Source organism: Plasmodium falciparum (genome assembly GCF_000002765.6).
Source record: "Plasmodium falciparum 3D7 genome assembly, chromosome: 9".
In the NCBI taxonomy this organism is placed as follows: Eukaryota; Apicomplexa; class Aconoidasida; order Haemosporida; family Plasmodiidae; genus Plasmodium; species Plasmodium falciparum.
This window is the reverse complement of record NC_004330.2, coordinates 1,188,875-1,216,702: the sequence shown is the minus strand read 5'-3', so window position 1 is coordinate 1,216,702 and position 27,828 is coordinate 1,188,875. Positions and strand designations below refer to the sequence as shown.

Sequence of the window (27,828 nt, the reverse complement as noted above, 5' to 3'; positions counted from 1 at the left end):
AGGATACAATACAGTACCATATACTACAATATTAGAACATATAAAAATATAATAATAATTATAAATATTATAAAATGTGTAAATATAATAACCATCATAAATATACCAAGTTAATAAAAAACTTTCAGTTTATCTTCTTTTTTTTTTCTCGATATTAAAAAAAAAAAAAAAAAAAAAAAAAAAACTCTAGCTTTTGTAAGAAATGGAAGATTTTGCATATATTGATAAAAATGTTTACATAAATATTTTACTTGTATTTATTAAAAAAATAAAAGATTACATAGTAGGAATAGGTATATTGAAAATCCTTTTTTGTGTTTGTATTATATTGTTGAGCATTTTTATAGCGAAAAGGAAAAATAAAAAGAAGAAGAAAATACATGTATATCTACAATTAAATAGAAAAAAGAATAATAGTACAAAAGTTTCGAATAGTTCAAAAAAGTCTACTATAAGTAATGAAGATGAAATATCACAAAAAAATTTATCAAAAATAAGTGACAATGGAAAATTAGAAGAAATATCTAATGGGTATTATCATTTAACATATACATCTCATATTTTTAATTTAAAAACAATAAATAGAATAGAATTATGTAATGTATGTGAAGAGAATATTTATTCTTTTTTTTTTCATAAAAAAAATATTTTTGAATGTATTATGTGTAGAAATAAATGTCATATAGAATGTGCTCCCAATTCAAATTTGATGAGTTGTAAAACTAGTGTATTTTTTAAAAATAAACATAAATTTATAAAATTAAGAAATTGTTCGTGGAATGACAAATGTGATATTTGTGATCAAAAATTTTATTTCTTTTCATTATATACACTTTTAAAAAGACATATATATAAATGTATATGGTGTAACAAATATTTTCATTTAAGATGTTTAATTAAAAATTCATATAAAAAAAAAAAAATAATCAAAGAAGATGAAAATGTAGTAGATACACAAAAAATGAAGAACTTGTGTACTTATGGTAATAATGAATATATATTATACCCATATCAATTAACCATAAAAGAAAATGTATTAATAGATTTTTTAATAAGTGCATATAATAAAGTGCAAGAAAATGATATAAAATTAGATGACATATTTTTAAGTTATACATTAAATGATTTTTATAATCTTGAAAAAAAATTCAAAAAAGATATGATAGAACCTATAGAACATTTTCCTTCTTATAAATTTAGAAGTGTAAATGATTTATTATATTTTGATTATGTTAATCATTTTAAAAGTTTTCGAAATATTAAAAAAAAAAAAAAAAAAAAAATTATTCAAATTCATCTAAATTTCTTATTAAATTTCTTCCCAGTACATTTACCAATTTATCATATCAAAAGTAATAAAACATTTCTACTCATTTTTGTAAATGTAAAAAGTGGAGGACAAACAGGAAAAAATCTTTATCAAGAATTGTTAATGTATTTTAATCCTATACAAATTATAAATATCAAAAATGAAAAAAATGTATTAAATGCATTAAATATGTTTAAACAAATGTTTTATTTAAAAAAAATTATATTACTTATATGTGGAGGTGATGGTACTATAAGTATTTTTATAGATACTTTAATAAAGTTCTTCTTAAAACAAAATTCAAACAATGAAAATAAAGAACAAGTGCAAAAAAATGAGCAAGTCAATAAAGAACCTATTCTTGATAATAAAAACAAAACAACCTCATCTAATAAAACAACCTTTTTAAATAAAACATTAACTAACATTACAGAAAAAATAAGATATAATAAAGATCTTTTAAAGAAAAAGTGGGGGGGCGGTACGCCCACATCACAAGCGAATAACAACACAAATAATCATATGAATACTCAAGGTGGGAAATTATCATCTAAATTTTTTCTTATAAAAAGAAAAATGAAGGAAAATAAGAAAAATAATGATAATAATGACAATGATAAATATTCCACTAGTGAAGAAGATACAAGCGATTTTAGTGATACAGATGATGAAGATGGTGATGAAGAAGAAAAATTCTCTAGCATAAAAGAACAACTTTTTAAAACCAAAGTTAATGAAGATACATTAAATGTTACCGAAAATTATGAACATATTTATAGACAAATCAAAAATTTTCAAAATAAAGATATACATGAAAAGGATGATGCATACGAAGATATTACGGAGGAGAATAAGAATAAAATTGAACAGAACCATAAAAAAAAAGAAAAAAAAAAAGATAACAACAAAAATAATAGTTCTATTATGAATGATCATGGATCTGATATAAATGAAGATTGTTATTTTTCAGCCACAGGATTTGAAGGAGAAAGTATATATCACAATGTATATTATGATCATAATAATAAAAACTCTAATGATTTACATATGACAACAAATATTAGTGATAACTTATGTGGATATTATGGAGATACCAAGAAGAAGAAACTTAAATATATAGTAAAAGGTGATAACAATAATGGTGATTCTACTATGGTTTCTGTTCCCAGCAATAATAAAAAAAAAAAAAATAATAATAATAATAATAATAAAACGACTATTACTACTACAACTACTACTACTATTACTAATAATAATGATAATAATAATGATAATAATAATGATAATAATAATGATAATAATAATGATAATAATAATGATAATAATCATAATGATAATCATAATAATAATCATAATAATAATCATAATAATAATAATAATACTAATAGTAGTCATAATAACAGTAGCATTATTATAAATAATGAAGATCTTCATAATATGACGGATAAAAAAAATGAAGGTTTAAACAAAATTAACAATATAGAAGAATTTAATAAAGGTGAAATGTGTATGTTTGAAAAACAATGCAATATATTAGAAAATATTAATAAAGATTATAAATTATTAAACACAGGATATGATGAAAAAAGTCACATAGATGATGAGACTTTTTTTGATAGTTGTGATAAAAGTAAAGATGATATACAATGTACTCATAGCAATTTAATATTAAAAGAACTAAGTGAAGAAACAAATCTAGAAAAAGATAATGAAGAAGATAATAAGTATTCATTAGAATCATGTATTTCTACAACACCTATTAGTATATTACCATTAGGTACTGGGAATGATTTAAGCATTAGTTTAGGTTGGGGTAGTGAATATAATAATGATATATTTTTTTATTTAAATAAATTAAAACATTGTAAAAATGAATTAGTAGATGTATGGAATATGAAAGGATATGATTCAAATAATAATTTAATTTTAAATAATAGTTTTATCAATTATTTCGATATAGGAATTATAGCTAGGTTAGCTTTACATTTTGATAATATTAGGAAAAAATATCCACACTTTTTCAATAGTAGAATAGGAAATAAAATATTATATGGTGAAGTAGGGTTTAGAGATTTTTGTTTTAATACATATAAATATAAATTAAATAAAAATATAAAAATTTATTGTGATGGAAAAAAAGTAAATATAGAAGAAAATCTAGAAAGTGTTTGTATAATAAATATACCTTACTTCTTAGGAGGAATAAAAATATGGAAAGATGATGAATTAGAAAAAAATTATTATTCTGATTTTGAAAAGGAAAATAACAAAATGAATGATAGTGAATATATAAGTGATCACGAAAAAGCAGATCATCATCATCATAATAATAAAAAGAAGAAAAAGAAGAAAAAAAAAACAAAATGTAAAATAAAAAATAATGATAGTATTATTAATAAAGATGAAAAATATAATACAGATAATATTAATGATAATAGTTTTGAAAGTTATTCAAGTGGTACAAATATTTATAATAGATATGATAATATGTATAAAAAATTATATACTGATCAAGATAAACAAAATATTATGAATAATATATCATTAAAAAAAGATCTATTAATAAATCAAACAAATATTAATTCTCCTGAAATAAAAAATATTGAAAAGTTTATTAATAGAAATGAAAATGCATCAGATTATGCAAATAATATTTATAAATCATATAGATTAGATTCTTATAAACAAAAAAAAAGACAACACAAATATCGAAAACAAAAAATTAATGATAAAGTTATTGAAGTTATAGGCTTTAGAAATATATTCCATTTATTTCAAGTACAAATAGGAATGTCTAAAGCAATCAAATTGTGTCAAGGTAGTGAAATTGTTGTTAAAATTAATAAAAAGTTTATTAAAAATAAAAACAAAATATATTTTCAGTATGATGGAGAACCTGGATATCTTAATATCCATAAATTGCATTTTACTCACAAGTAAGAAAATAAAATCAAATATTTTAAATGGCACAAAAAGGTTTATTTATTATATGGATAAGATATATCAATATTTATTTGTTTATTTATTTATTTATTTATTTGTTTATTTGTTTATTTATTTATTTATTTATTTGTTTATTTATTTATTTATTTGTTTATTTATTTATTTATTTATTTGTTTATTTATTTATTTATTTGTTTATTTATTTATTTTATTTATTTATTTATTTATTTTTTTATTTACAGATGCCAATGTTTATTTTTGTCACCAAAGGATGCCATTTGAAGTAATTTGAGCAATATGTTTTTCCTTTTTATTTTCATTCTTTTTTTGTTAAATGTATATGTATACATACATACATACATACACACATATATATATATATGTGAATTATTTTATAATTTGCTAATTCTTTTTTTTGTTCTCATTTCATATATATAAGATTTTCCTTTTCATTTGAAGTTTCCTTTTTTAATGTATTATCCTTTTTATAAATCATAAATAAATTATTTAATATAAGTGACTTCATTACTTTTGAATTTGTTTTTTAAAAAAAAAAAAAAATATATACATATATATATATATATATATATATGTATGTAAAATTCATTTAAAATCAAATAAATAAATAAATATAAATATATATATATATATATATATATATATATATATATATATATATATATTATATACAATAAAAAAAATCAAAATTCATATGAATATTATATTTTCTCACATAATTATATGGTATCATTTTTTTTTTTTTTTTTGGACACTTTGTCTATTTAAAAGTTTATATTTTTTGGAATCATTTCTGCTTAACGTGATTGCATTACGACATCCTTTTCCTCCCTAGAAAAAAAAAAAAAAAAAAAAAAAAATATATATATATATATATATATATATATATATTAATATAAATATCTTCATGTTCAAAATAAAAAATACCTACACACATATATATTATATATATATATATAATACTTTGTGCATAGTTGTGCATTCTTTTCTTTTTTATTAATTAATATATATTTACTTACCTCCCAAAACTTTCCACCTTTTTTTAATTTTTTATCCCTTTGACAAATACACACTTCATCGTCACTAAACTCTCTGTAACAAAACCCACAAATAACCCTCTTCGCAATGTCACATTCATGATTACTATTTAAATCATGGCACGTCGGACAAGGAAAAATCTACACACAAAAGAAAAATATAAATATATATAAATATATATATATATATATATATATATATAATTATCATTGTTCATATTAAATGTGGTAAAAAAATTATTATTTTTCATAATAAAAAAAAATAAAATATTTCTACATAAATTTTTTTCTTCTTTTTTATAGTGCCTTACTTTGTTACAACAAGGAAATTTAAATAATCTATGCGATTTTTTGAAATGCTTACAAGCTCCATCTTTAACTTCTATATTATTTATTTTTATCATATTTTTTGTTTTTTCTATTTTTAAATTATTTGAAGCTGTTGGTACAGCTTTTTTAGTCGACTTTTTTTTGGTAAATAATTTGTTTATCATATCATCAATTCTGTATTGTATATTCAAAAAAAAGGAATATAAATAAATATATAAAATTATAAAATTTGACATAGATTACACGTTAAAATTAATCCAATATAAACAAAAATAAAAGGTATATAATATATAATACATAATATATAATACATAGTACATTTATTTATTTCTTTGTTTACTTTTTTAAGCTTTCGTTATTTGCATTAATTGGCTCGTCAAAAGAAATGTCTTTGTATTTAAATTCTAATTTCGAAAAACACTTTTGACAGTTCACATTTATTTCTTTACCTATGAAAGGGAAACACATACATACATACATATATATATATATATATATATATATAATATTATTGCAAAATTAATATATACCATGTGAATACCCACTTGTAATACATTTATTATTATTTTTTATTTATATAACCTGATGTGACATTTTTAAAAAGATTTTTTCTTCCACAACTCTCACAATTAACACTGTAATCAGCTGTTAGTAAATCCTACAAGAGGAAATATAAATATACACAATGAGTTATTACATTATATTTTTATTATATATTATATTTTTATTTTATTTTATTCTTTTATATAACCATTAGTGAGCACTGGTTGAACTTCAAAATACAAACACAAGTGTTTTCCATGAAACAAATATTTCTGTAAACTTCAACAACAGCACTGTTGGAGCAATTGACGCAAGTACAAACTGTATTACAAAAATATATATATATATATATATATATATATATATGTAATATATGTATCTTTTTTTTTTTTTTTTTTTTTTTTTTTTTTTTTTACTTATTTGACAAGCCTCCTTGCTTGTTGAGGTTACATCAAATGTATTACAACACCTGTTACAAATTAACTGTAGCCTATATATTAAAAAAAAAAAATATATATATATACATATATATATAATAGTACTTTTTTTTTGTGTACCCAGATATATAAAATATAAACACATATTAACATATACATGTACATTTTTAGTACTCATATGAACCCTTACTTTAATAATACTGCCTTATATAATGATATATTTTTTAAATGCACATTATTTAACAATAAACTCTTTCCCTTTATATTCATATTATTATTAATATTCATATCATCACTATCTATATCTTGTTCGTGTTCTTCATCATCTTTTATATCATCATTATTTATTTCATTCTTTGAATTTTTTAAATCTTCTGTTCCTTGTTTTATAATTGTTTCTTCTTTTTCTTTTCCTTTTTCATTTTTTTGTTCTGTTACTTCTTTAAGTTTTTTTTTTTCTTTCAAAACAACAGCTCTACAATAAAGAAAACGTTTTAAACAATCATCAGCTGTTCTCGTTTTTACTACTGCACTAATTTTTGTCCATTTTTCAGGACAATTTTTTAAATTCTTATAAATTCTTAACCCTTCTTCAAGTAAAGTCTGTTCTTCACTTTTCCAATTCATAACTTTTTTTTTTTCTTCTTCTCTTTTAATTCTTTTTAATTCATCACTTATATATTTATCACTTTGTTTATCTGAATTTAATTCCTTGTCTTCACTAACAACATTATTTACAGCATCATTTATATTTTCATTTATTTTGTCATTTATTTTGTCATTTGTTATATCATTTATTTTGTCATTTATTTTGTCATTTGTTATATCATTTATATTTTCATTTATTTTGTCATTTATTTTATCACTCATATTTTTTTTTATATCTATATTTTCACCATCCATATTATTATTATTATTATCTTCCCTTTTAAATGATAAATCATTTGTATCTTTCATTTTATCTTCCTTTAGTTTTAAAAAATCATTTTCATATTTATCCATATTTACTATTTCATTCTCCATATTTTTATTTTCCTCTTTAACAAATGGTTCACTTTTATCTTGCATGTGCAGGTTATTTGATTCTTTTAAATAATTAGGTACTTTTTGATAACCCCTATACGCTTGGCTGTTTTTCTTAAAATTTCTGTTTAATAACTTTTCATCATCATAATTTTTGTAAAAGTGATTTTTTTTATATTTCATATATATATTATTACTTTGGCACATATATTTTTTTTCATTATAATTAACATAATTATTATTTAAATTATTATTATAAAATTTATTATATATATTTCTATTATTATAATTATTTTTTATTATACTATCACTTTGTTTATCATCATAATCCTTATTAGTAGAATCTTCATTATTCGTGTATGTATCAATATGATTATTTAAAATATTCTTATGAATATTAAACTTGTCATTCATATGACTTTCTTTTTTTATTAAATTACTTTTAGGACAAGTATTATATACATTTTTGTAATTTCTACTTGATAAATTATCAAAAGGATTATTACTACTACTATTATTATTATTATTATTGTTATTATTATTTTTAAATCGGTTGGACATATATACGTTTCTTTTTCTTGTTATTAATTCGTTCTTACAATGATAACTATTATTATTATTATTATTATTATTATTATTATTAATATTATTTATGTTTTCTTTTATATTATTATTATTTAATACTTGGTCATTTTTTTTATCATGATTACTCATATTATTTACATTTTTTGTAATTTTTTTTATATCGTATTTTTCTCTTGATTCTATATCACCTTCGTGAGCATTCTCATTTTGTGTTTCTTTATTTTTCATCTTCCCATAAAACAATTTTCCTTTCTTTAAATAATTTGTTACATGTTCATCATAATTCTTTATACAAGAAAAAGACGCTTTTTCACTGAATATATTTATATTATTGTAAATGTTATTATTATTATTATTATTACTGTTCATATTATTATTACTGTTCATATTATTATTATTGTTCATATTATTATTACTGTTCATATTATTATTATTACTATTATTTTCCTTGTATATATTTTTTTTTTTATCCACTTCACACAAGTTATTACCTTTTTCTAACATTTTTTTTTTCTCGTTATGTTGTAGATGATTTAAATCTGTGTTATGTTCAATATTTATATCATTAAAAATATGTTCTGTGTATTTTTTTTATAACAAAAAATTTGGATACTCTTTTTTATTTAATAATAAATTATTATCATTGTTAATTAAATCACTCGAATAATTCTTATTATATATTTTTCCATCAAAATTCTTATTTATTTTTCCTTTTTTTTCATTTATATATCAGTTTATTAAAATATTCTCTTTATTATTTTTATTCTTCTTTTCTTCATATGTTGTTTTATTATATTGAATACTATTATTTTTTATTTTCTTCATATGATTATATATAAATATATTTTTTAATATATAAGAAAGAAACGTTTGGTTTTTTTTTTTTTTTTTTTTTTTTATTATTAAATCCAATCATATATATTTTTTTTATAATTTCTTTAATCTCATCATGAATAAAAAAAAAAATAAAAATTTAATGTTATTATTAAAGTTATTTTATAATTGTTGGAATGTTTATAAAAAAAAAAAATGCTTTTTATGTATGCGTAAAAAAAAAAATATATATTATAATAATATATGTAAATATATTATACATATAAATAAATAAATATATATTATATATATATTATATATATATATATATATATTAAAATTTACTGTACTTTTTTTATTTTAAAAGATTTTTTATTAAATCTATATATAAATATAAAATAGAACTTGAAAAGAAAGAAGAAAAAAAATATATATATATATATATATATATGTATAAATGTATAAATATATAAATGTATAATTTTTTTTTTTTTTTTTTTTTTATTATAATATTTATAATTTTTTAATATATTTTGAAACATGACTAAAATATCACTATTCCTGTAATAACTAAATATATATATATATATTATGTAATATTTTATATATATATATATATATATATTAATATATATATATATTTAAAAAAAAAAAAAAAATTAAGGTAACATATTTTAACTCCTACATTTTTTAAATGAAACTGTATAATATTAACATGAGTATTAATAAGAATGATATTCCTAAGAAGTTAGAGGAACTGCAGAAAATACCATCGAAAAGTGGATAAGAATCAGGTTTAGTACATTCACATGTGATTTTCTTTCTGCTGCTACCTGAATCTTCTTCGGTACATGTGGCATCTGCATCACATCCACCATTATTTTCGTTACAAGTAGGATTTGGATTTTCAACACATTTATCACCTTCTTGTTTGTAATTTAATAAACATTTACATTCTTCTCTTTCATCTAAATGTCTGAAACATCCAGAATTTTCTGGACATTGTTTTTTTACGCATTGGTGTTGTGAAATGTTTAACATATCTTGGAATTTTCCTTCAATTAATTTTGATATTATTGTATTAGGAAAATTTTGAACTAATCCTGTACTAAGTAATTTGCCAAGCATATCTTTTTTCGTATCATCATTTATCAATTTTTTAATTGCTTCGAAGTCGTAAGGGTTTTTAAAAAGATCTATTTTGTCATCAATTGCTTTTAAATCACTAAGTTTAGTTATTTTAACATGTGCTTCATCTTTTTCAACATTACAATCGTTAATCTTTGCCTTTAAGTTAATTAAGTAATCGTCAATTTTATTAACTAAGTTATTGTATAAGGTCTCAATGTTTGTTAAAAATGGAAGGAACTTACTTTCCTTCTTTTGTTCGTCTGTTTTTGCTGGTGACGGAGGTGTTGTTGGTGGTGATGATGGGAACTTCTCCTTTTCTTCTTTGATAACTTTTTTAATTGATTCTAAATCATCCTTATATTTCGCTAAAACCTTTTCATAATAACTTATACCTTCCTGTGCAAATTTAATATCATTTTCTACTGATTCTTTTATATATTTGTAACTTTTTAAAAGTGTGTTTTTTTGTTCTGAATTCAATAATTTAAATGAATCTTCAATAATGTATTCATTTGAGGATATATGTTTAAATTGCATTAAATCAGATTCTAATACATCTAAGAAATATTTTCGTTTCTTAAGACGTGAATTTAAGATATCGTTCAAATTTAAATTAAATGTAAAAATGTTTTTTTCAATTTGTTTTTTTAAGCTTCTATATACTCCAGCTAAAGGTTTTAAATATATAACATCATATTCATTTTCAAATCCTGAGAGGATATTATCCATTGTGACAGATATTGCTTCTCCAGTTACTACTTGATCTAAATATTCGTCATTATCTTCGGATTCTCCAAAAATGGGTAATACAACTAAGGAATCATCTTCTTCGTCATAATTTTGTAATTGTACTACTTGTTGTAATTCTGTTAATAAAGAGCCTGAAGTTGGTATTTGTGTTTCTTCTTTTGTGGATCCTGAACTACCACTTACCCTTACAGATAATGGAGATGGAGTTACATCTGGTTGAGGTGGAGTTACAACTGTTGTAACTTTTGCTTCTGGGAGAAAATTTTCGTAAGATTTTAAAGCTTCGTTAACTTTCTTATTATTTTCACTTGGAGAATTACCTGTATAATTTTTATTTTTTATTACTTCTTTTAATTCAGTAATTAAATGATGTAATCCACTTGATAAGAAAGATAATTTTTTCTTTCCTAAATGTAAATTATCATTGAGTTTTCCATCTATTTTACTTAATACTCTAAATTTTTCTAAATTGGCATAATTATCTTCTGTTTGAATTGATACTTCACTTAAAGTTTTTAATGGAGATGATTCACCATTATAATATTTAACAAGTCCTTTATAATGTTTCAATAATATTTTTGTGTTTTCTAATGTGTTTTCAGTTTCTGCTATTTCAGCTTCTTTTTTTTTGTTAAAGAAAACAGAAAAGTTTTGTAATACATTATGTGGGTTATTAAGTGAATTCAATTTTGATTCTAATTGTTCTTTTAATAAAGTAAGTTTTTTAATTTGCATTTTGTCTTGGCCAAGTTCTTTTTTCTTATTAAATAATCTATCTAATTTTAATTTATATTTATTATATAAATCAAATGATAACTGTAAAGTATCTTTTAATTTTTTAATTTCATCATTTAATGCATTTTTTTGTGTTTCGGTCAAACCTGTAATTACTTTTGAATTAGATTTTACGAATTGTTTGATATCATCATTAAAATAGGTATCATTATTTTTTAAAATATTCTCATAAAATTTTTCCATCTCTGTTGTAGAAATGGTTAATGGATTAGGTACTTTAGTTTTATTTCCAAGATTTAAGAGACTAACAATACCTTTCAAATCGTTACTAATAGACAATACTGTTAAGGGATCATGACTTTCTTCAACTACAGCAGGACCAGATGATACAGCTACACCATTTTGGGTATTGGTAGAGGATGCATTTGATTGTTGGTTTTGGGAATTACTGTGAGTTGCGGATTGAGCAGTATTTACGGTTGTATTTCCAGGACTGGATGTAGATGATGTTCCAGTTATTTGTTTTTGCTCCTCTAATAATTTTTTGATGTGATTTTCCTCTTTTAGTTTATGTAAATAATAAATCATTTCCTTTTGATATAATTCAAAAAAGAGATGTTGTAAATCATTGTTCATACTATCATATAATGAATACATAGCAGGTATGTTATTTTGAATATTAAATAATAAATCTAATGGATCACATGATTTTAATTCATTTTCTTCTTCTGGAGTAAGATTATATACCTCTAATAATTTTTGGTCCATACTAGAGTTTGATACTAAAATATATTTATGACATATATATGATTTAGTTAAAAATTCATCTAATTTCTTTAGATAAACTGTTTTTGTCAAGGCTTGTGAATTGTCATTACTCTTATGTTCTATTGAATTTTCAACAACTTTTACTTCTTTTGGTGGTGATGGTTGTGTTGGTGGTAATGTTATTGTTACCGTTGTTGTGTGTCCTACTGTTTCTTCTGTTTCTTCTGTTTCTTCTGTTACTTCTGTTTCTCCTGATTGGGATAATGTGTGTGTGGAGTGACCCCCATCTTCAGTTGTTTCGCTTGCTGCAACTAAAGGTTGTGTAATACTTGATAAGACAGCTTGTTCTTTCTTTAACATGTCTTTTACTTTTGGTATAAATTCTTTTAATTTATCTACTTCTTTTTTTAATACAATTAAATAATATGGTTCTGGTTTATTTTGTGGTTTATAAATATTTGGTACATGAATACTATCTTTTAGTTGTGCATTTTTTAAAAATAATTCTATCTTTCTTAAGTCTTCTATTTTTTTAATTAATAAAACTTTTTGTACTTGTAATTTTACAATATCAGATACTTCTAAGGAACCATTTGCTGAATGTGTTAGTCCTTTAAAATTTTTTTCTAGAATTTTGTTTTCACTACTCTTTATTTCTTCTGTTAATTTTTTTATATCAGCTTCGAGGCCAGTTTTCAAAGTATAATAATGATTAAAATCTTTTTCAGAAATTCCTTTTCTTAAAGAATAATCTTCAAGATATGAAAGAGCCTTTTTTAATTTTTGAACATTATATACAGAATTATTAGAGGATGAAAATTTATTATTATATCTTTGTTTTTCAACATTATATGTATATCTTGCACTGAATATTTTATCTACGACATCTTTGTTAAAATTATTATTAAATTTCATTTCATAAAATTTTTCAAGTAATTCTTCATAATCCTTTTTTGACTTTTCATAATCTTCAAGTAATTTTTTATTTTGTTCTTTTGTGTGATTAATGTTTTTTTCTTCTAAATCAATTTTTTTTTTAATGTTATTAATGAATATTTTTCTTTCCTTATTATCTGTAATAATTTTTTCATTAATTTTTTCTTTAGTATGAGGATTCATTAAATCACCATATGAATTTTTATCATTATCTGCAGCTAATGAATTATGAATATCAGTGAGTGGTAAAGGATATACAATACCATTTGGATAAGGAACTTTTGGTATTTGAACAGATTTCGTAGGATCTTGTGATTTAGGTGTTACATCAACTTTTTTATTTTTTTCTCTTAAATAATATTCTAATTCAAGTGGATCAGTAAATAAACTATCAATGTTAAATTTAATAGTTTTGGCAATTTCTTTTATTTTTTCTTCGTGTTCCTCGATTTTTTTGTTCTTATCAAGGAGAGTATTTGGTGTATTTCCAGAATTGGCCGGTGGGGGATTTTTAATTTCATTTATCTTATCAAGTAATTTCTTTATGTTTTCATTTTTTTTTAAAGTGTCAATACGTTTTTCTAAAACGCTTATTAAATTATGTGCTTCTTCTAATTGTTTATTGTAAATAGAAAGATCATATTGAGCTTGGTATAATTTTTTTTTCCCTTCTTCATTATCTGCATTCTTATTTTGATCAATTGTTTTCTTACTTCCTTCAATTAATTCATTTATATTTGCTATGGTTGTTTTATTTTTTTTAATGTAATCTTCCATTTTTCCTACATTATCTTTAATATTGTCTAATGGTTTTCTATATCCGAACACAAGTTTTTTAAGTACGTCTAATTCATTTGCACGAATTTTAAGATTGAAAGGTATTTGACAATAATCATTAGCACATACATCATTTAATTTTGCTCTTAATAAATCAAAATAAAAGTTTAATTTATATAATAATTCATTAATTTCTTCATATCCATCAATTAAATATTTGAAACCATGAATATTATCACACAAAGTTAACATATGATTGGTTAAATCAAAGAGTTCGGGATATTTGAGTTCTTTAATAGTGAACAAGTAATTTCGTACTCTGTGTTTTAAATCAGCGTAAGATTTAGCATCTGAATCGCTTGCATCAGCTGGAGGGCTTGCACCAGATGAAGTATTTGAACGAGGTAAAGTGTTTGAACGAGATGATGGACTTGTACCACTTGGACCACTTGGACCACTTGTACCACTTTGAGCACTTGCACCACTTTGAGCACTTGCACCACTTTGAGCACTTGCACCACTTTGAGCACTTGCACCACTTTGAGCACTTGCACCACTTTGAGCACTTGCACCTTTTGTAGTAATTTCTTCTTCATTTAATACCATTTTTTCCTTTTGAAATAAACTATAACCTGTCAATACTGCATCTTCTAAAGCTTCTAGTTTTTTGACAAGTTCTTGATAACTTTCATGTGTTACACATTGTGTATTTATAATAAAAAAAAGAAATGAACATAAAAAGAATATGATCTTCATTATTGAATTAAAGCTAATAAATAATATATATAAATAAAAATAATAATAATAAAATAAGTTAATAATTTAAAAATATGACTTAGCAAAAATATGTATACATTTATTTTTGCATTTTACATTAGCCTTATTTTTATAATAAAAATTATTTATTACATCATAACTATAATTTTAATATTATTCACATAATTTTCCTTACACATATGTATATATATATATATTATAAGTATATATACAACCCTTTTTGTTTTTTTTTTGTTTTTTGTGAAAAAAAATTATATATATATATATATATATATATATTAAATTCTTACTATAAAAAAGAAAAAAAAAAAAAAAAAAATTTTATATTTCAAAAAAAATTCTTTTTTTTTTTTTTCTTGTTAATGAAATATATATAATTACACAACTTAATAAAATGAATATTATATATATATATCACATATGTATAAATGTAAGTTTAAAAAAAAAAAAATGTGTTACTATATATATTTTTATTTAAAAAAAAAAAAAAAAAAAAAAAAAAAATTATGAATATTATTATAAAAAGGTTCTAATTCAAAAGAGAAAAAAAACACAAAAATTGAAATAAAAAGTTTAACGGATTGTAAAATAAAAATATATATATATATATGTATATAATATTATACATATGTGTATATTACATGTAAAAAACAAAACAAAACAAAACAAAAACACTTTTACACACATAAGTAAAATATATATATATATATATAATTACAATTAACATTTACAAGTGATCATTTATATATTTACATATATATATATATATATATTACATATTATATGTTTATTGTTTATTTATTTTTTTTCCTTTAGTGCACTAATATATATTTTATATTTTTAATACAAAAAAAATATTAGAATTTCATAAAACGAAAAATGAAGAGTAAATCTAATACTATGTTTACAATTGATAAATAAAATTAATGCACTTTATCGAATATGAATTTACACAATTTCCCTTTATAAAAAAAAAAAAAAAAAAAATGTTCAAATGAATAAGTATATATTTTAAATGACCATAAAAGAAAAAGTTGAAATCAACAAATATAAATGTTTACTTTCTTTTGTTTTTGATTTGTACATGTTTATATATATTATATATATGATATTTTTTTTTAGTAATAAACATACATGTAATTAAAATATAACATATACATAAATGTGTTTTTTTTTTTTTTTCTTTTTTTTATTTTGTTTCCAATGGTCATTTAGTTGTACTTAATTTTAAATCAAAAAAGTGCAATTGTTAAAAGTCAATTTAAGGACAAAAAAAAAAAAAAAAAAAAAAAAGAAAGAAAGGAAGAAAGAAAGAAACATTATATATATATATTATATATATATGTATATTTTTTTTTTTGATCAAAGTTATATTTTATAAAAATTTATGTGTGTGAATTTTAATAAAAGGGAAATAATGTAATGAATAAAAACCTTTTTTTTCCATGTGTGAAAAGAAAAATATGTAATATATATAATATATATATATATATATATATATATGAAGAGACAAATATTAAGTTATTTATAAAAACATTTTACCATTATTCAAAAGAATTCAAATTGTATTGAAATTAAAAAAAAGTGTTACAATCACATGATGCATGAGGAAAAAGAAAAAAAAGAAAAAAAAAAAGAAAATGGTTCAAAGTGAATATATTGAAAAGGTAAAATTAAAATTTTTTTACAATTTTTTTTTTTTTTTTTTAAAAACAAAAATTTATTTGAATCATATTTGTTCTTATATAACCTGATAAAAGTTACAATATGTTATTATGAGGTTAAAAAAAAAAAAAAAAAAAAAAAAAAATATCTCTCTATATATATGTAATAATATTAGTTAGAAGGTCAAAACCAGGGAAATTATGATAATATATTGAACATATTTGAAATATAATAATCCCCACATATATATATATATATATATATATTACCTTTAGTGTTAAATTTTTGAACATGCAAGTTTTATTATTGAATTATATATAATCCAGTATCATAATTAAATGAAAAAAAAAAAAAAAAATGTTATTGGAAAGTACAAAAAAAATTATATAAAAAGAATTTTTTCAAATAGGAATCTTGTTCCAAAAGGGGGAATATAGAATTGATTATTTTTTCGTTTGAATTATTATATGTATAATATATATTATATGATATATATATGTTTCATACTTTTATATATATCTTTAATAAAATATTTTATTTTCAATCTTTCCGATTCACACCCAAGAAGTAAAAAGAAAAATCAAAAGAAGAAGGACGCAAATAACAAAGTTGAACATTCTCCTTTTAAATAATAGAATATTTGTTTACAATTAGATTTTTAATTTCATATTTTTTTTTTTTTTTTTTTTTGCATCTGAAAATATTTCCATTTTCCTATTTATCTTTTAAGATATAAATATTGAATAAATTACATCATTCGTATTATCCTTTCTTTTATCCTTTTTTTTATCCTTTCTTTTATCCTTTTACTTTTTCTTTTTTTTTTTAAATAAAAATTCTCTTATGAAATATAACAAGTCAATAATGTTACATTTAAATGATATATGTGTAAAAATATAAATGTTTTATTTTTTATGTACAATAAATATAAAAAGACACGAATCAATTATTCTTCTTCCTCATCACGCACATTTATTATAAATAGTTAATATATAAGTATACTCCTTTAAAATAAAAGTATACATATATATATATATATATATATATATATATATATATATCTACATAGTAATAACCATACATATATATATTGTGTTTTTTTTTTTTTTTTTTTCTTGGAGACATAAAATAAATCTTCACAAAATAAATCTTCACAAAATAAATCTTCACAAAATAAATCTTCACAAAATAAATCTTCACAAAATAAATCTTCACAAAATAAATCTTCACAAAATAAATCTTCACAAAATAAATCTTCACAAATTAAATCTTCACAAAATAAATCTTCACAAAATAAATCTTCACAAATTAAATTTTCACAAATTAAATCTTCGCATAACCATTTTGCACATTTTTATATTTTTGTAAAGAACATTAAAAGATATTGTCTTTTCTTTTTCTCTCTTTTGTAAAAAAAAAAAAAAAAAAAAGAATCAAAATTATTTATTTATACGATCTACATAATAACTCCTTTCATGTTACTATATAAACATAAGATATTATATAAGAACATATATATATATTATATATATATATATATGTATATATTTATACATATAATATATTTACAACGTGTATGATTGCGAAAACATCATTATATATAGCCATATTAAACATTATACGCTCAGGTTAAAGATGTAAATGTAATAATATACACATAAAAATGAGTAACGAAAAAGGAGATATTAAAGAGCAGAATGATGAGGAAAAATTAAATATTGAAAGTGTTCATAATGATAAGAAAGAAAATACTTTATTTAATGATATAATACCACAATATGATTATAAAAGAATAAGAACGAATATTATAAATGAAGAAATATTAATTGAAGGGATAAATAAATCATGTAATTTAAAAAGAGAAGATATTATTAAAGATTTTTATTACGCTAAAGTGTTATCCCTAGAAAATAGGGATATTGTCCTCATACAAAATATGAACCTATTCAAAAGTAATAAATAAAAAAATATGTATATATGTTTTTACATATATATATATATATATATATATTTATTTATTTATTTATTTATTTATATATATTATCATTTTGTTAAATCCTATATCTCCCAAATTTACTACACACATCGCCTCCGTTCAGATTTAGAGGAACTACATTTGAATAACAATTTTATAGAAGACCTTGAAAATTTAGAAGAATTAATAAATTTAAAAATATTAAGTGCATCAAATAATAAAATAAAAAAAATAAAAAACTTAAATAATTTACATAACTTAAGAGAACTTAATTTACATAATAACGAAATAGAAAGAATAGAAAATTTAAGTAATAACAAAAAGTTACAAATATTAATATTAAGTAATAATTATATAAAACATATGGAAGATATTATTTATTTAAAATGTTTGGATAAATTAAAATTTTTAAATATAATGAATAATCCTATATGTAATATTCCAGAACTACAAAATTGTGTAATCAAGAATTTAATAAATATTAAATATTTTAATAACATTATTTTATCATCTCTTAAAAAAGTGCACAAAAAAGATATATATATACATCCCAATGATAACTTGACATTTTATCGACCATCCATAAATAAAGAAAACGAAATACCAAAAAATGAAAATTCAAATCCATATTTCTATATTAAAAATAATTGTAGTGATATAGAAAATTATAAAAAAAATATAAATGAAGCTTATCTATATGAATTAACAACATTACCTGATACATTGTTTGATGAAAAAAAACAACCACCCATTTTTAAAAAAATTGTCAACTATGAAAAAATTAAAGAAATCTATTTAACAAATATAGAGAACATTCATTTGGGAATTATGTGGGTCTACATAAGAATAATATAAAAGTATACATATATCATTTTTATGATGATCATAAAAAAAATTTTATGTATAAATATATATAAAGATATTATCACAACTATATATATATATATATATATATATATATATATATATATATTTATTTATATATATTTATATATATTTATTTATATATATTTATTTATATATATTTATTTATATATATTTATATATATTTATTTATATATATTTATATATATTTATTTATATATATTTATATATATATATTTTTTTTTTTTTTTTTTTTTCTTATTTTTCAAGTGATAAAATACTTCTTCTTAATGAGGACAGAAAAAAATGCTCCGACCTTTTTGAAGAAGACGTAGAAAATTTTATCTCCCAGTATATGTTAAACAATATTGAAGAATATAACAAATTAAGGAAAAGATCCAAAAAGGTTATAAATTCATTGGACACTTTTTTGGATCATCCCAAAGGTGATAATGAAATATAGAGATTCACACATAAATGAATTCAACTATATGTATATATTTATGCATACATTTATGTATATATATTTATGTATATATATATTTATGTATATGTTTATTTTCTCACATGTTGATACTATCATAAAATAGATAGTTCTATATAAATAAATTTAAGATATCAAATTATTCATACATCCACAATACACTTTATTTTTGTAAGAATTTGAAAATATGATGATGAAGAAATGCCCTAATGATTACAAAAAGAATATCGAAATAAAAAATAAAGAACAAATTAACAACAGCGTCATTAAAAGAATTGAAGCCATTTCTAAATCTTTAAATTTAAATATAGGTAAAGATGATTTATTAAACATTGTTGAAGATAAAGAGGAAGAAACTTATACAACAGATGTGACAAATATATGTACTAATAATAATTGTATTTATATTGATAAAGAAAAATATAATACTATTAAAATATATATAGAAAATAATATTAAAGAAAATATATTTTTTCGTGATAAATTAATTAATGAAGAATTAATGAATATCGTTTCTCTTAATAATCTTATTGAAATATTTAAAACGAACATTTCTAAAATTATTAAAAGAATAAATGACAACATTACAGATTATTTTAAAAAATTAGATGAACTAGAAGAAAACTTTAACACACAAATTTTAAATTTCTTTTCAGAAGTAAAAAATAATGACCATCTATCAATTGTGTTAAGGTAAACAAATATGAGGTTATTTTGGTATACTGTGTAAAAAAAAAAAAAAAAAAAAAAAAAAAAAAAAAAAAAAAAAAAATATATATATAAATATATATATATATATATATATATATATATATATATATATGTATACATATGTATATATTTTTTTTTTTTTATATGTTTATGCTTTCTTTTAATAGTGAAGATGAAATAAACGAATATTATTCTTACAAAAATTATCGATCTAATATTATGAACAATTTAGAGGATTACATATCAAGTAGTTACAATAAAGCTGGTAGTATTTTAATAGAAGAAAAGAAAAAACATTTATTTTTACAATCAAGAGAAAGAATTGAAGAAATAGGGAAAATTGTTAATATATATAATGATTTATTTTATTCTTACTTATACATAATACGTGTTCAATGACATATTTAAAATGAAGAAAACTTAACACAAATAAATATACTATGACATAATATATATATAAATATATATATATATATATGTATATAATGTATTTATTATATATATATATATATATACAAATATTTATTGCACATTTATTTCTTTATTTTATACCATTTTGATATTTTATATCATATTATATGCTTCTTTTTTTTTTTTTTTTTTTTTTTATATATAATCGACTTTAAATAATATGGTACATTTCTTGATTCAATAAATTTAATAAAAAATGATATGCTTTTTAATTATTCTACGTATAAGATTATAAAATAAGCAAAAATTAAAATATATAACACATATATATATAAAAATATATTTATTTATATAAACATATATTTATTTATTTATTTATGTTTATTTATTTTTTATTATAATGTTTAGCTTTTCCATCCTTACAATGTACTGTTATGTGACATGATTTTTTTTTATCCTTCCTTAAATTTCTATTTGTTTTTATTTATTAGTATTATTGAATTTACCCTTTTATATACCAGAGAAGTGAATAAATGGAGAGGTGCAATTTTTGCGACACATAAACCTTCTTCTTCCGTATATAATAAAAGAAATAAATATAAAAAATTATATATCTTATGTAAATATAATTATTTAAAAAATGTTAAGAGTAAAAAGAAAAAGTTCTATGTTGAAAAAATTAAAGATTTTGTTTCATTAATAGGTGGAGAAGTTAAAATTAATCATGGAACGTTCAAAGATTGTCATGGTGTTATTTTAGATATAAAAAAAACACAAAAAGATGAATATGAATTTCTAGTTGTAATTAATCAAAATGAGTTAGTAAAATATCCAAAAAATATTTTAAAAAAATTTGGAAAAAGTTATTGGTTTAATATTAAAGAATTACAAATTCAAAAAATTAAAAATTCTTTTTTTAATAATTATAATAATTTTTATAGTAAAAAAGAACAACCTCAAAATAAACAAGAAAATAATCTGAATAATATAAAAGAACAATTAAATAATATTCATGAAAACCTTTTGTTACAATATGGTCATGAAATAAATGGAGACGACTTTTTCATGGATCCCTTGGATGACTTCACTTCAAAAGGGGATGCACAACCAAATATTGATCAACCTATAAATAAAGATATACAAATGGATGGTGATGATAATAAAAACGTTTGTGAAGATATAAATAAAGATATACAAATGGATGGTGATGATAATAAAAACGTTTGTGAAGATATAAATAAAGATATACAATTGGATGGTGATGATAATAAAAACGTTTGTGAAGATATAAATAAAGATATACAATTGGATGGTGATGATAATAAAAACGTTTGTGAAGATATAAATAAAGATATACAATTGGATGGTGATGATGATGATGATGATGATAATAAAAACGTTTGTGAATATATACATAAAGATATACTTACGAATAATGATAAACATGTTAAGAATTCCTCTAACTACGAACTAAAAAAGAAAAAGAAGGAAAAAAAAAGTTGTGAGGAAATTTTTCTAAATGAAGAAATGTCTGATCTTCAATCCTTAAAAAATTGCTACATGAAAGGAGATAGAATACACATACGTAGTAATTTTTGTTATAGTATTATAAAAAAGATAGAAAGGAACTATATATATGAAGATTTACTTAATTTATATAAAGAGAAAAGACATGTTTCCAATATGGTTGTATGCTTTTATATATTAAAACAATTAGTAAAAATTTATAATTTTGAAAAAGAGGATAAATATTTTCATGATTTATTTTTAAAAAAAGTTATACATAACAATATTTTTGAAACCATTTTATTAGATATAAAATATTTTTTAGAAAAAAAAGAAATTTATAGAATCGTAGATAAAACATGGTTATTATGGATTTTAATTAAATTAAATATTCATAAAGAAGAAAAATATAAAGAAATATTTCAACACATTTTATGTCATTTAGTTGAATATATACATTTTGATATTTTAAAAAAATTAAATACAAAAAGTTTATGTGCTATTTTATGGAGTCTAGCAAAATGTTCTTATTTTAATTTTAAAATATATAAAAAAATCTTATATTTTTTACAAAAATATATTTCTATATTAACTTGTCATGATATATCTAATATATATTATTCTTTATCATTAGTAAATTATAAAGATAATTTCTTTTTTGATCTTCTTGATAAAGAAATACAAAAGAAAATTAACAAATTCCCTATACAAAGTCTTATGAATATAATATGGGCTATGACAAAAACCAAAAGAAATAATTCTGCATTTAAATTAATAAAAGATAAATTATTATTTTTCTCAACCAATCTAGATATAAGAAATATTAGCCTATTTTTATGGTGTCTAAATAAAAATCATTATTATAAAGTTAATATTAATTTTAAAGGGAAAAATTTTCAACATTTAAACATTAAACAAGCTATGCAATTATTAATCTTTTTTAATTATAATAAAAATAAATATGTAGAATATCTTAAATATGTATTAAACTTTCTTTTACAAAATATTCATGTTTTAAATAATCAAGAAATTTGTTTTCTTACCTATTCCTTAGTAAAATTAAATTTGTTAAAAAAAACATTCCCAAAAATTAAACAACATATATTACAAAGAAATATAAAATATTTTAATATTATAGATATTAATATGTTAATATTATCTCTAAATAATTCAAATATATATGATAAATCGTTATTAACTTATTTATTACAATCACTAAGAAATATACTCAATCAAAATATTCATATAACAATAAATAATAATAATAATAATAATAATAATAATAATTATCACAATGATATATTGTTAAAAAAAACTTTCAAAGAAAAAGAAAATTGTACCAATTTGAATTTCATTATGAAAAATTTATCAGAGATGAAATTATATGATCAAACTATTCTTTTAAAATATGTCTTTTTTTATTCTAATAATATCAAAAATATTTCCCTTGACGATCTTGTTGATTATTTATTTTACACAACATCAGTATATTATCCACATAACACAAACATTTCAAATGATTCAAAAGAGAAATATAAAAATGACAATAAAAAAGTTATAAATAATAATATGTACAACGAGAATATGTTTAATGATGATGTCTTTTATGAAAAGGTATATTCCCGTTTAATAATAAACAATGATGATATAATATTACGAGAACAAAACATGCGAAATATATATCATCACTATTTAAATAAAATTGTTTTATTTTTAAAAGAAAAATTAAAACAATTTGAAGCTCAGTCATTTCTTGAATATTTTAATTATCAAAATCTTGAACCTCAACAAAATGAAATAACGGAAAAATATTCAAAAAAAAATGACACCTTCACTTTTAATTATAGAATAGAAAAAGAGGAAGAAGAAGTTAAAAAGTTAAACGAACTTATTTTAGATAAACAAAATGTGGAACCACAAAATCATTTACAAAATAATATTTCGAATGAGGAATTTTATTCCTTTGTAAATGGAAATGACGAACAAAATGAAACAAGTGAGAAGCTTGAAAGTAATGATATAAATGAAAAATGTGATAATGTAGTAAAAAATAATTATATAAATGAAAAATGTGATAATGTAGTAAAAAAAACTGTACATTTTAAATCTCTTAATTCATTAATACATTTATTTTATTCCTTTTCATTTATGAATATATTTGATAAAAAAAAAATCGATTTTTATTTCGATAATTTATATACAGTAATCAATACAAAGAAAAAGGAAATGACAGCCTATCAGTGGCTTTTAATTAAAGACCTCATAAATTTATCAAATATAAAAAATAAATCACAATGGCATATGTTACTCGATAAAGTTCATACATATGTTAATAATGATGATGAACTTGAAAACCAGAAATTCGAAACTATAAATATAGATATCTAATAAGGAAACAAACAAAAAAAAAAAAAATAAAAAAAAAATAAAAAAAATAAAAAAAATAAAATAAAATTAAAGTTTATATGTTCATAGTGCATATATGTTGATTTTTTAAATATATTTTTTTTTGGTAAATAATAAAAAAAATATATATATATAATATATATTATATATATATTTTTTCTTTTTTTTTCTTTTTTTTTCTTTTTTTTTCTTTTTTTTTCTTTTTTTTTCTTTTTTTTTCTTTTTTGTATAAAATAAAAATATATATTATATTATATTCACTTCCATTTTGTTTATATTTAAAAATTTTGATTTTTTTGTAAAAAAAAAAAAATATAAAATATAACACCAAAAAGAAAAAGGAACACATAAAATGTAAATATATTTTAATATATATATATATATGTGTGTGTGTATGTTTACCCATTTCATTTATATATAAGGAATAAATGACAAAATTTATTCTATCATATAGATTTGTTAAATATATAAAATGTCCAATACAATATAGATAATATAAATGTGAAGACACAAGAAAATTCAATATCATTCAATAAAAACATCATTTTGTTTAAACAAAGCATTTTATTAGTTCTGAAATTATTATCTATATATATTAAAATTTGTAAAACATATTTTATATAAATTAAAAAAAAAGATATAAAACCAACCGTTGTTGAAAACAATAAACTAAAATAATTGAAATTTAACGTACCTTTTAAACTATAAAATAAATACCAAATACGACTATACCAAGTAGATGTATACTTATTTTTCAAACCCATCTTATGAATTATATTATCAACATTTCTAAGACAATGCATATGAAGAATGCAAGGAGAAGTGTGTGTGTGCATATCAATTATTGAATAATTAAAGGTATTTTCAATTTGTCCAATCTTTCTTATCGTATTTCCCATGTATACGTTATCTAAAATTGTTCTTTTCTTCTTCCATTCATTTCTATCCTTGTTGCTTTCTTTTATAATTTCTATTTTTTTCAAAGAATCATCATTATTATAATTATCTTTCTTTCCAAAAATTTTTTTCATAAAAAATATATATATGCGATTTTTGCAATTTATTTTATTATTCTGTGAATTCATTTGGCTATTTTGTTCATGTAAATATTGATTTTGGCTATTTCGTTCATGTAAATATTGATTTTGGCTATTTTGTTCATGTAAATATTCACTTTGGCTATTTCGTTCATGCAAATATTGATTTGTATCATTTACATCATTTATACAATTTATACCATTTATATCATTATTTTTTTTAATTTGCTCATCTCCTTGAATATTATATATATTAATCAAAGGTTTTAAAGGGAAGTGATTTACACAGTCGCCATAATCTAGCAACATTAAATTACGTTTACCTCTGAATAAATGGAAAATAATATTATGATTATCAATTATAATTTTATTATAATATTTCAAATTATTTTGAGGATCAAAATTTAAATCACTTTTACTATGTGTATCATTTAATGATTGTTTTTCTTGTAATTTCAATAAATAATTACAATCCAAATATAAGTTGGTTAAAAACACTTGATCATTATCAATAAAGGAAGGTATATATTGTAGGATTTTTTTTGCTAAGAAAACATTGCTTATCCAACCACCTGAATTTAATAGATTTAAATTATTATGAAAAAAGTTGAAATCTTTGTATTTTTCTTTTATGTGTAAAGAATCCCATTCGATATTATCATTATATTTAAAAATACTATTGTGAAAAACCAAATGCATTTTTTCAATAATACGTAAAAAAAGGATATTACTTGAATATGCACCTTCACTAGTACAAACAAAAAAATTGTCATAATTCATAAGATATCTTTCAATAATTACATTTGCTGGTTGAACAAAAAATGTATCAAAACCATCTACAAAAAGGATTATATCTTTATCGTTACATAATTTTAAATATTCTTTTACCTTAATCAATTTCTCTATAAAACCTTTCCATTTTATTCCCATTCCTAATACCTTTAAATCGATATTTAAAATTTTGCAACTTTCTTTTAAGGTTTTGAAATAGCCTTGTTCATGAGTAGCAAACGTTAAAACGTGTAATTTGGTCTTTTCGATTTTTTCCTTTAGAACCTCTATTATTTTTTTTTCATCTTTGGACATTTTTTTTTTTAGGAACAGTTCCTTATGATACCGAAACAACAAAAAAAAAAAAAAAATAATAAAATATAAATAAATATATAAATAAATAAATTAAAATAATTGCAATTTAATACATAAAATTAATTATTTATAGACTTTTTTTTTTTTTTGTTTTTCTTCTTTTTACAAACAAATTAAACAAAGATATACAATATATAAAATTGGTTGCTGTTTAACGCATATCACAATTTATAATATTAAAAAATGTTTTTAATTTTTTAAAGAAATGTATATATTTCCTATATTTTAAAACAAACAATAACAATTACAATAACAACAAAAAAGAAAAAGAAAAAAAAAAAAAAAAAAAGAATAACAATTTTTATATTAACACATTAAAAAAATAATACTAATAAACTTGTCGTCTTTTTTATTTAACAAAATTGAGATTATTATCTAATGTTGATATTTGTATTTTAGGAATACAAAATATTATATAAAATTCATAATTTGTGAGATTGTAAAAGAAACAAAAATTACCAAAAAAATATTTAGATATATATTTAAATGAATGTCAAAATGTAGACACCCTTGTGTATATACATATATGTACTTTTTAAATCAATAAGAAATAAAATGAAACAATAAAATAAAATAAAATAAAATAACAAAACATCATATTAAATATACTGATAAAATAAAATTGTAACATGAACATTTATATTTATATCTTTCTACGTTCACAAATATATATATATATATATATATATTTATTTATTTATTTTTTTATTT

The 27,828-nt window shown here is 19.8% G+C and overlaps 6 protein-coding genes across 7 annotated transcripts; 3 read left to right on the top strand and 3 right to left on the bottom strand.

Annotated features, from left to right (window-relative positions):
• Window positions 1-202: 202 nt before the first annotated feature.
• Window positions 203-4,534, top strand: PF3D7_0930500 (diacylglycerol kinase, putative; the record flags this gene model as incomplete). The annotated part of the gene is made up of 2 exons (XM_001352136.2): window positions 203-4,245; window positions 4,495-4,534. 2 exons carry the CDS (start codon window positions 203-205, stop codon window positions 4,532-4,534), a joined length of 4,083 nt encoding a protein of 1,360 aa, XP_001352172.2.
• A 465-nt stretch (window positions 4,535-4,999) lies between these two features.
• PF3D7_0930400.1 (zinc finger protein, putative) lies at window positions 5,000-8,729 on the bottom strand (the record flags this gene model as incomplete). 2 transcript variants are annotated; one of them, XM_024473209.1, is made up of 8 exons in its annotated part: window positions 5,000-5,097; window positions 5,286-5,448; window positions 5,619-5,811; window positions 5,978-6,086; window positions 6,220-6,295; window positions 6,389-6,501; window positions 6,597-6,670; window positions 6,808-8,729. In XM_024473209.1, the coding sequence occupies 8 exons, from the start codon at window positions 8,727-8,729 to the stop codon at window positions 5,000-5,002; spliced, it is 2,748 nt and encodes a 915-aa protein (XP_024329019.1). The 2 variants fall into 2 exon arrangements, with proteins under 2 accessions (XP_024329019.1, XP_001352171.1); XM_001352135.1 differs by having other exon boundaries at window positions 5,000-5,101; window positions 5,290-5,448.
• Window positions 8,730-9,728: 999 nt separating this feature from the next.
• On the bottom strand, window positions 9,729-14,891 carry PF3D7_0930300 (merozoite surface protein 1; the record flags this gene model as incomplete). Its single annotated transcript, XM_001352134.1, has 1 exon — window positions 9,729-14,891. The coding sequence occupies one exon, from the start codon at window positions 14,889-14,891 to the stop codon at window positions 9,729-9,731; it is 5,163 nt and encodes a 1,720-aa protein (XP_001352170.1).
• A 3,349-nt stretch (window positions 14,892-18,240) lies between these two features.
• On the top strand, window positions 18,241-21,010 carry PF3D7_0930200 (leucine-rich repeat protein; the record flags this gene model as incomplete). Its single annotated transcript, XM_002808926.1, has 5 exons — window positions 18,241-18,529; window positions 18,677-19,382; window positions 19,687-19,862; window positions 20,077-20,593; window positions 20,779-21,010. The coding sequence occupies 5 exons, from the start codon at window positions 18,241-18,243 to the stop codon at window positions 21,008-21,010; spliced, it is 1,920 nt and encodes a 639-aa protein (XP_002808972.1).
• Window positions 21,011-21,463: 453 nt separating this feature from the next.
• PF3D7_0930100 (heptatricopeptide repeat-containing protein, putative) lies at window positions 21,464-24,916 on the top strand (the record flags this gene model as incomplete). The annotated part of the gene is made up of 1 exon (XM_002808925.1): window positions 21,464-24,916. One exon carries the CDS (start codon window positions 21,464-21,466, stop codon window positions 24,914-24,916), a length of 3,453 nt encoding a protein of 1,150 aa, XP_002808971.1.
• A 464-nt stretch (window positions 24,917-25,380) lies between these two features.
• On the bottom strand, window positions 25,381-27,057 carry PF3D7_0930000 (procollagen lysine 5-dioxygenase, putative; the record flags this gene model as incomplete). Its single annotated transcript, XM_001352132.1, has 1 exon — window positions 25,381-27,057. One exon carries the CDS (start codon window positions 27,055-27,057, stop codon window positions 25,381-25,383), a length of 1,677 nt encoding a protein of 558 aa, XP_001352168.1.
• Between the last annotated feature and the right edge of the window lie 771 nt (window positions 27,058-27,828).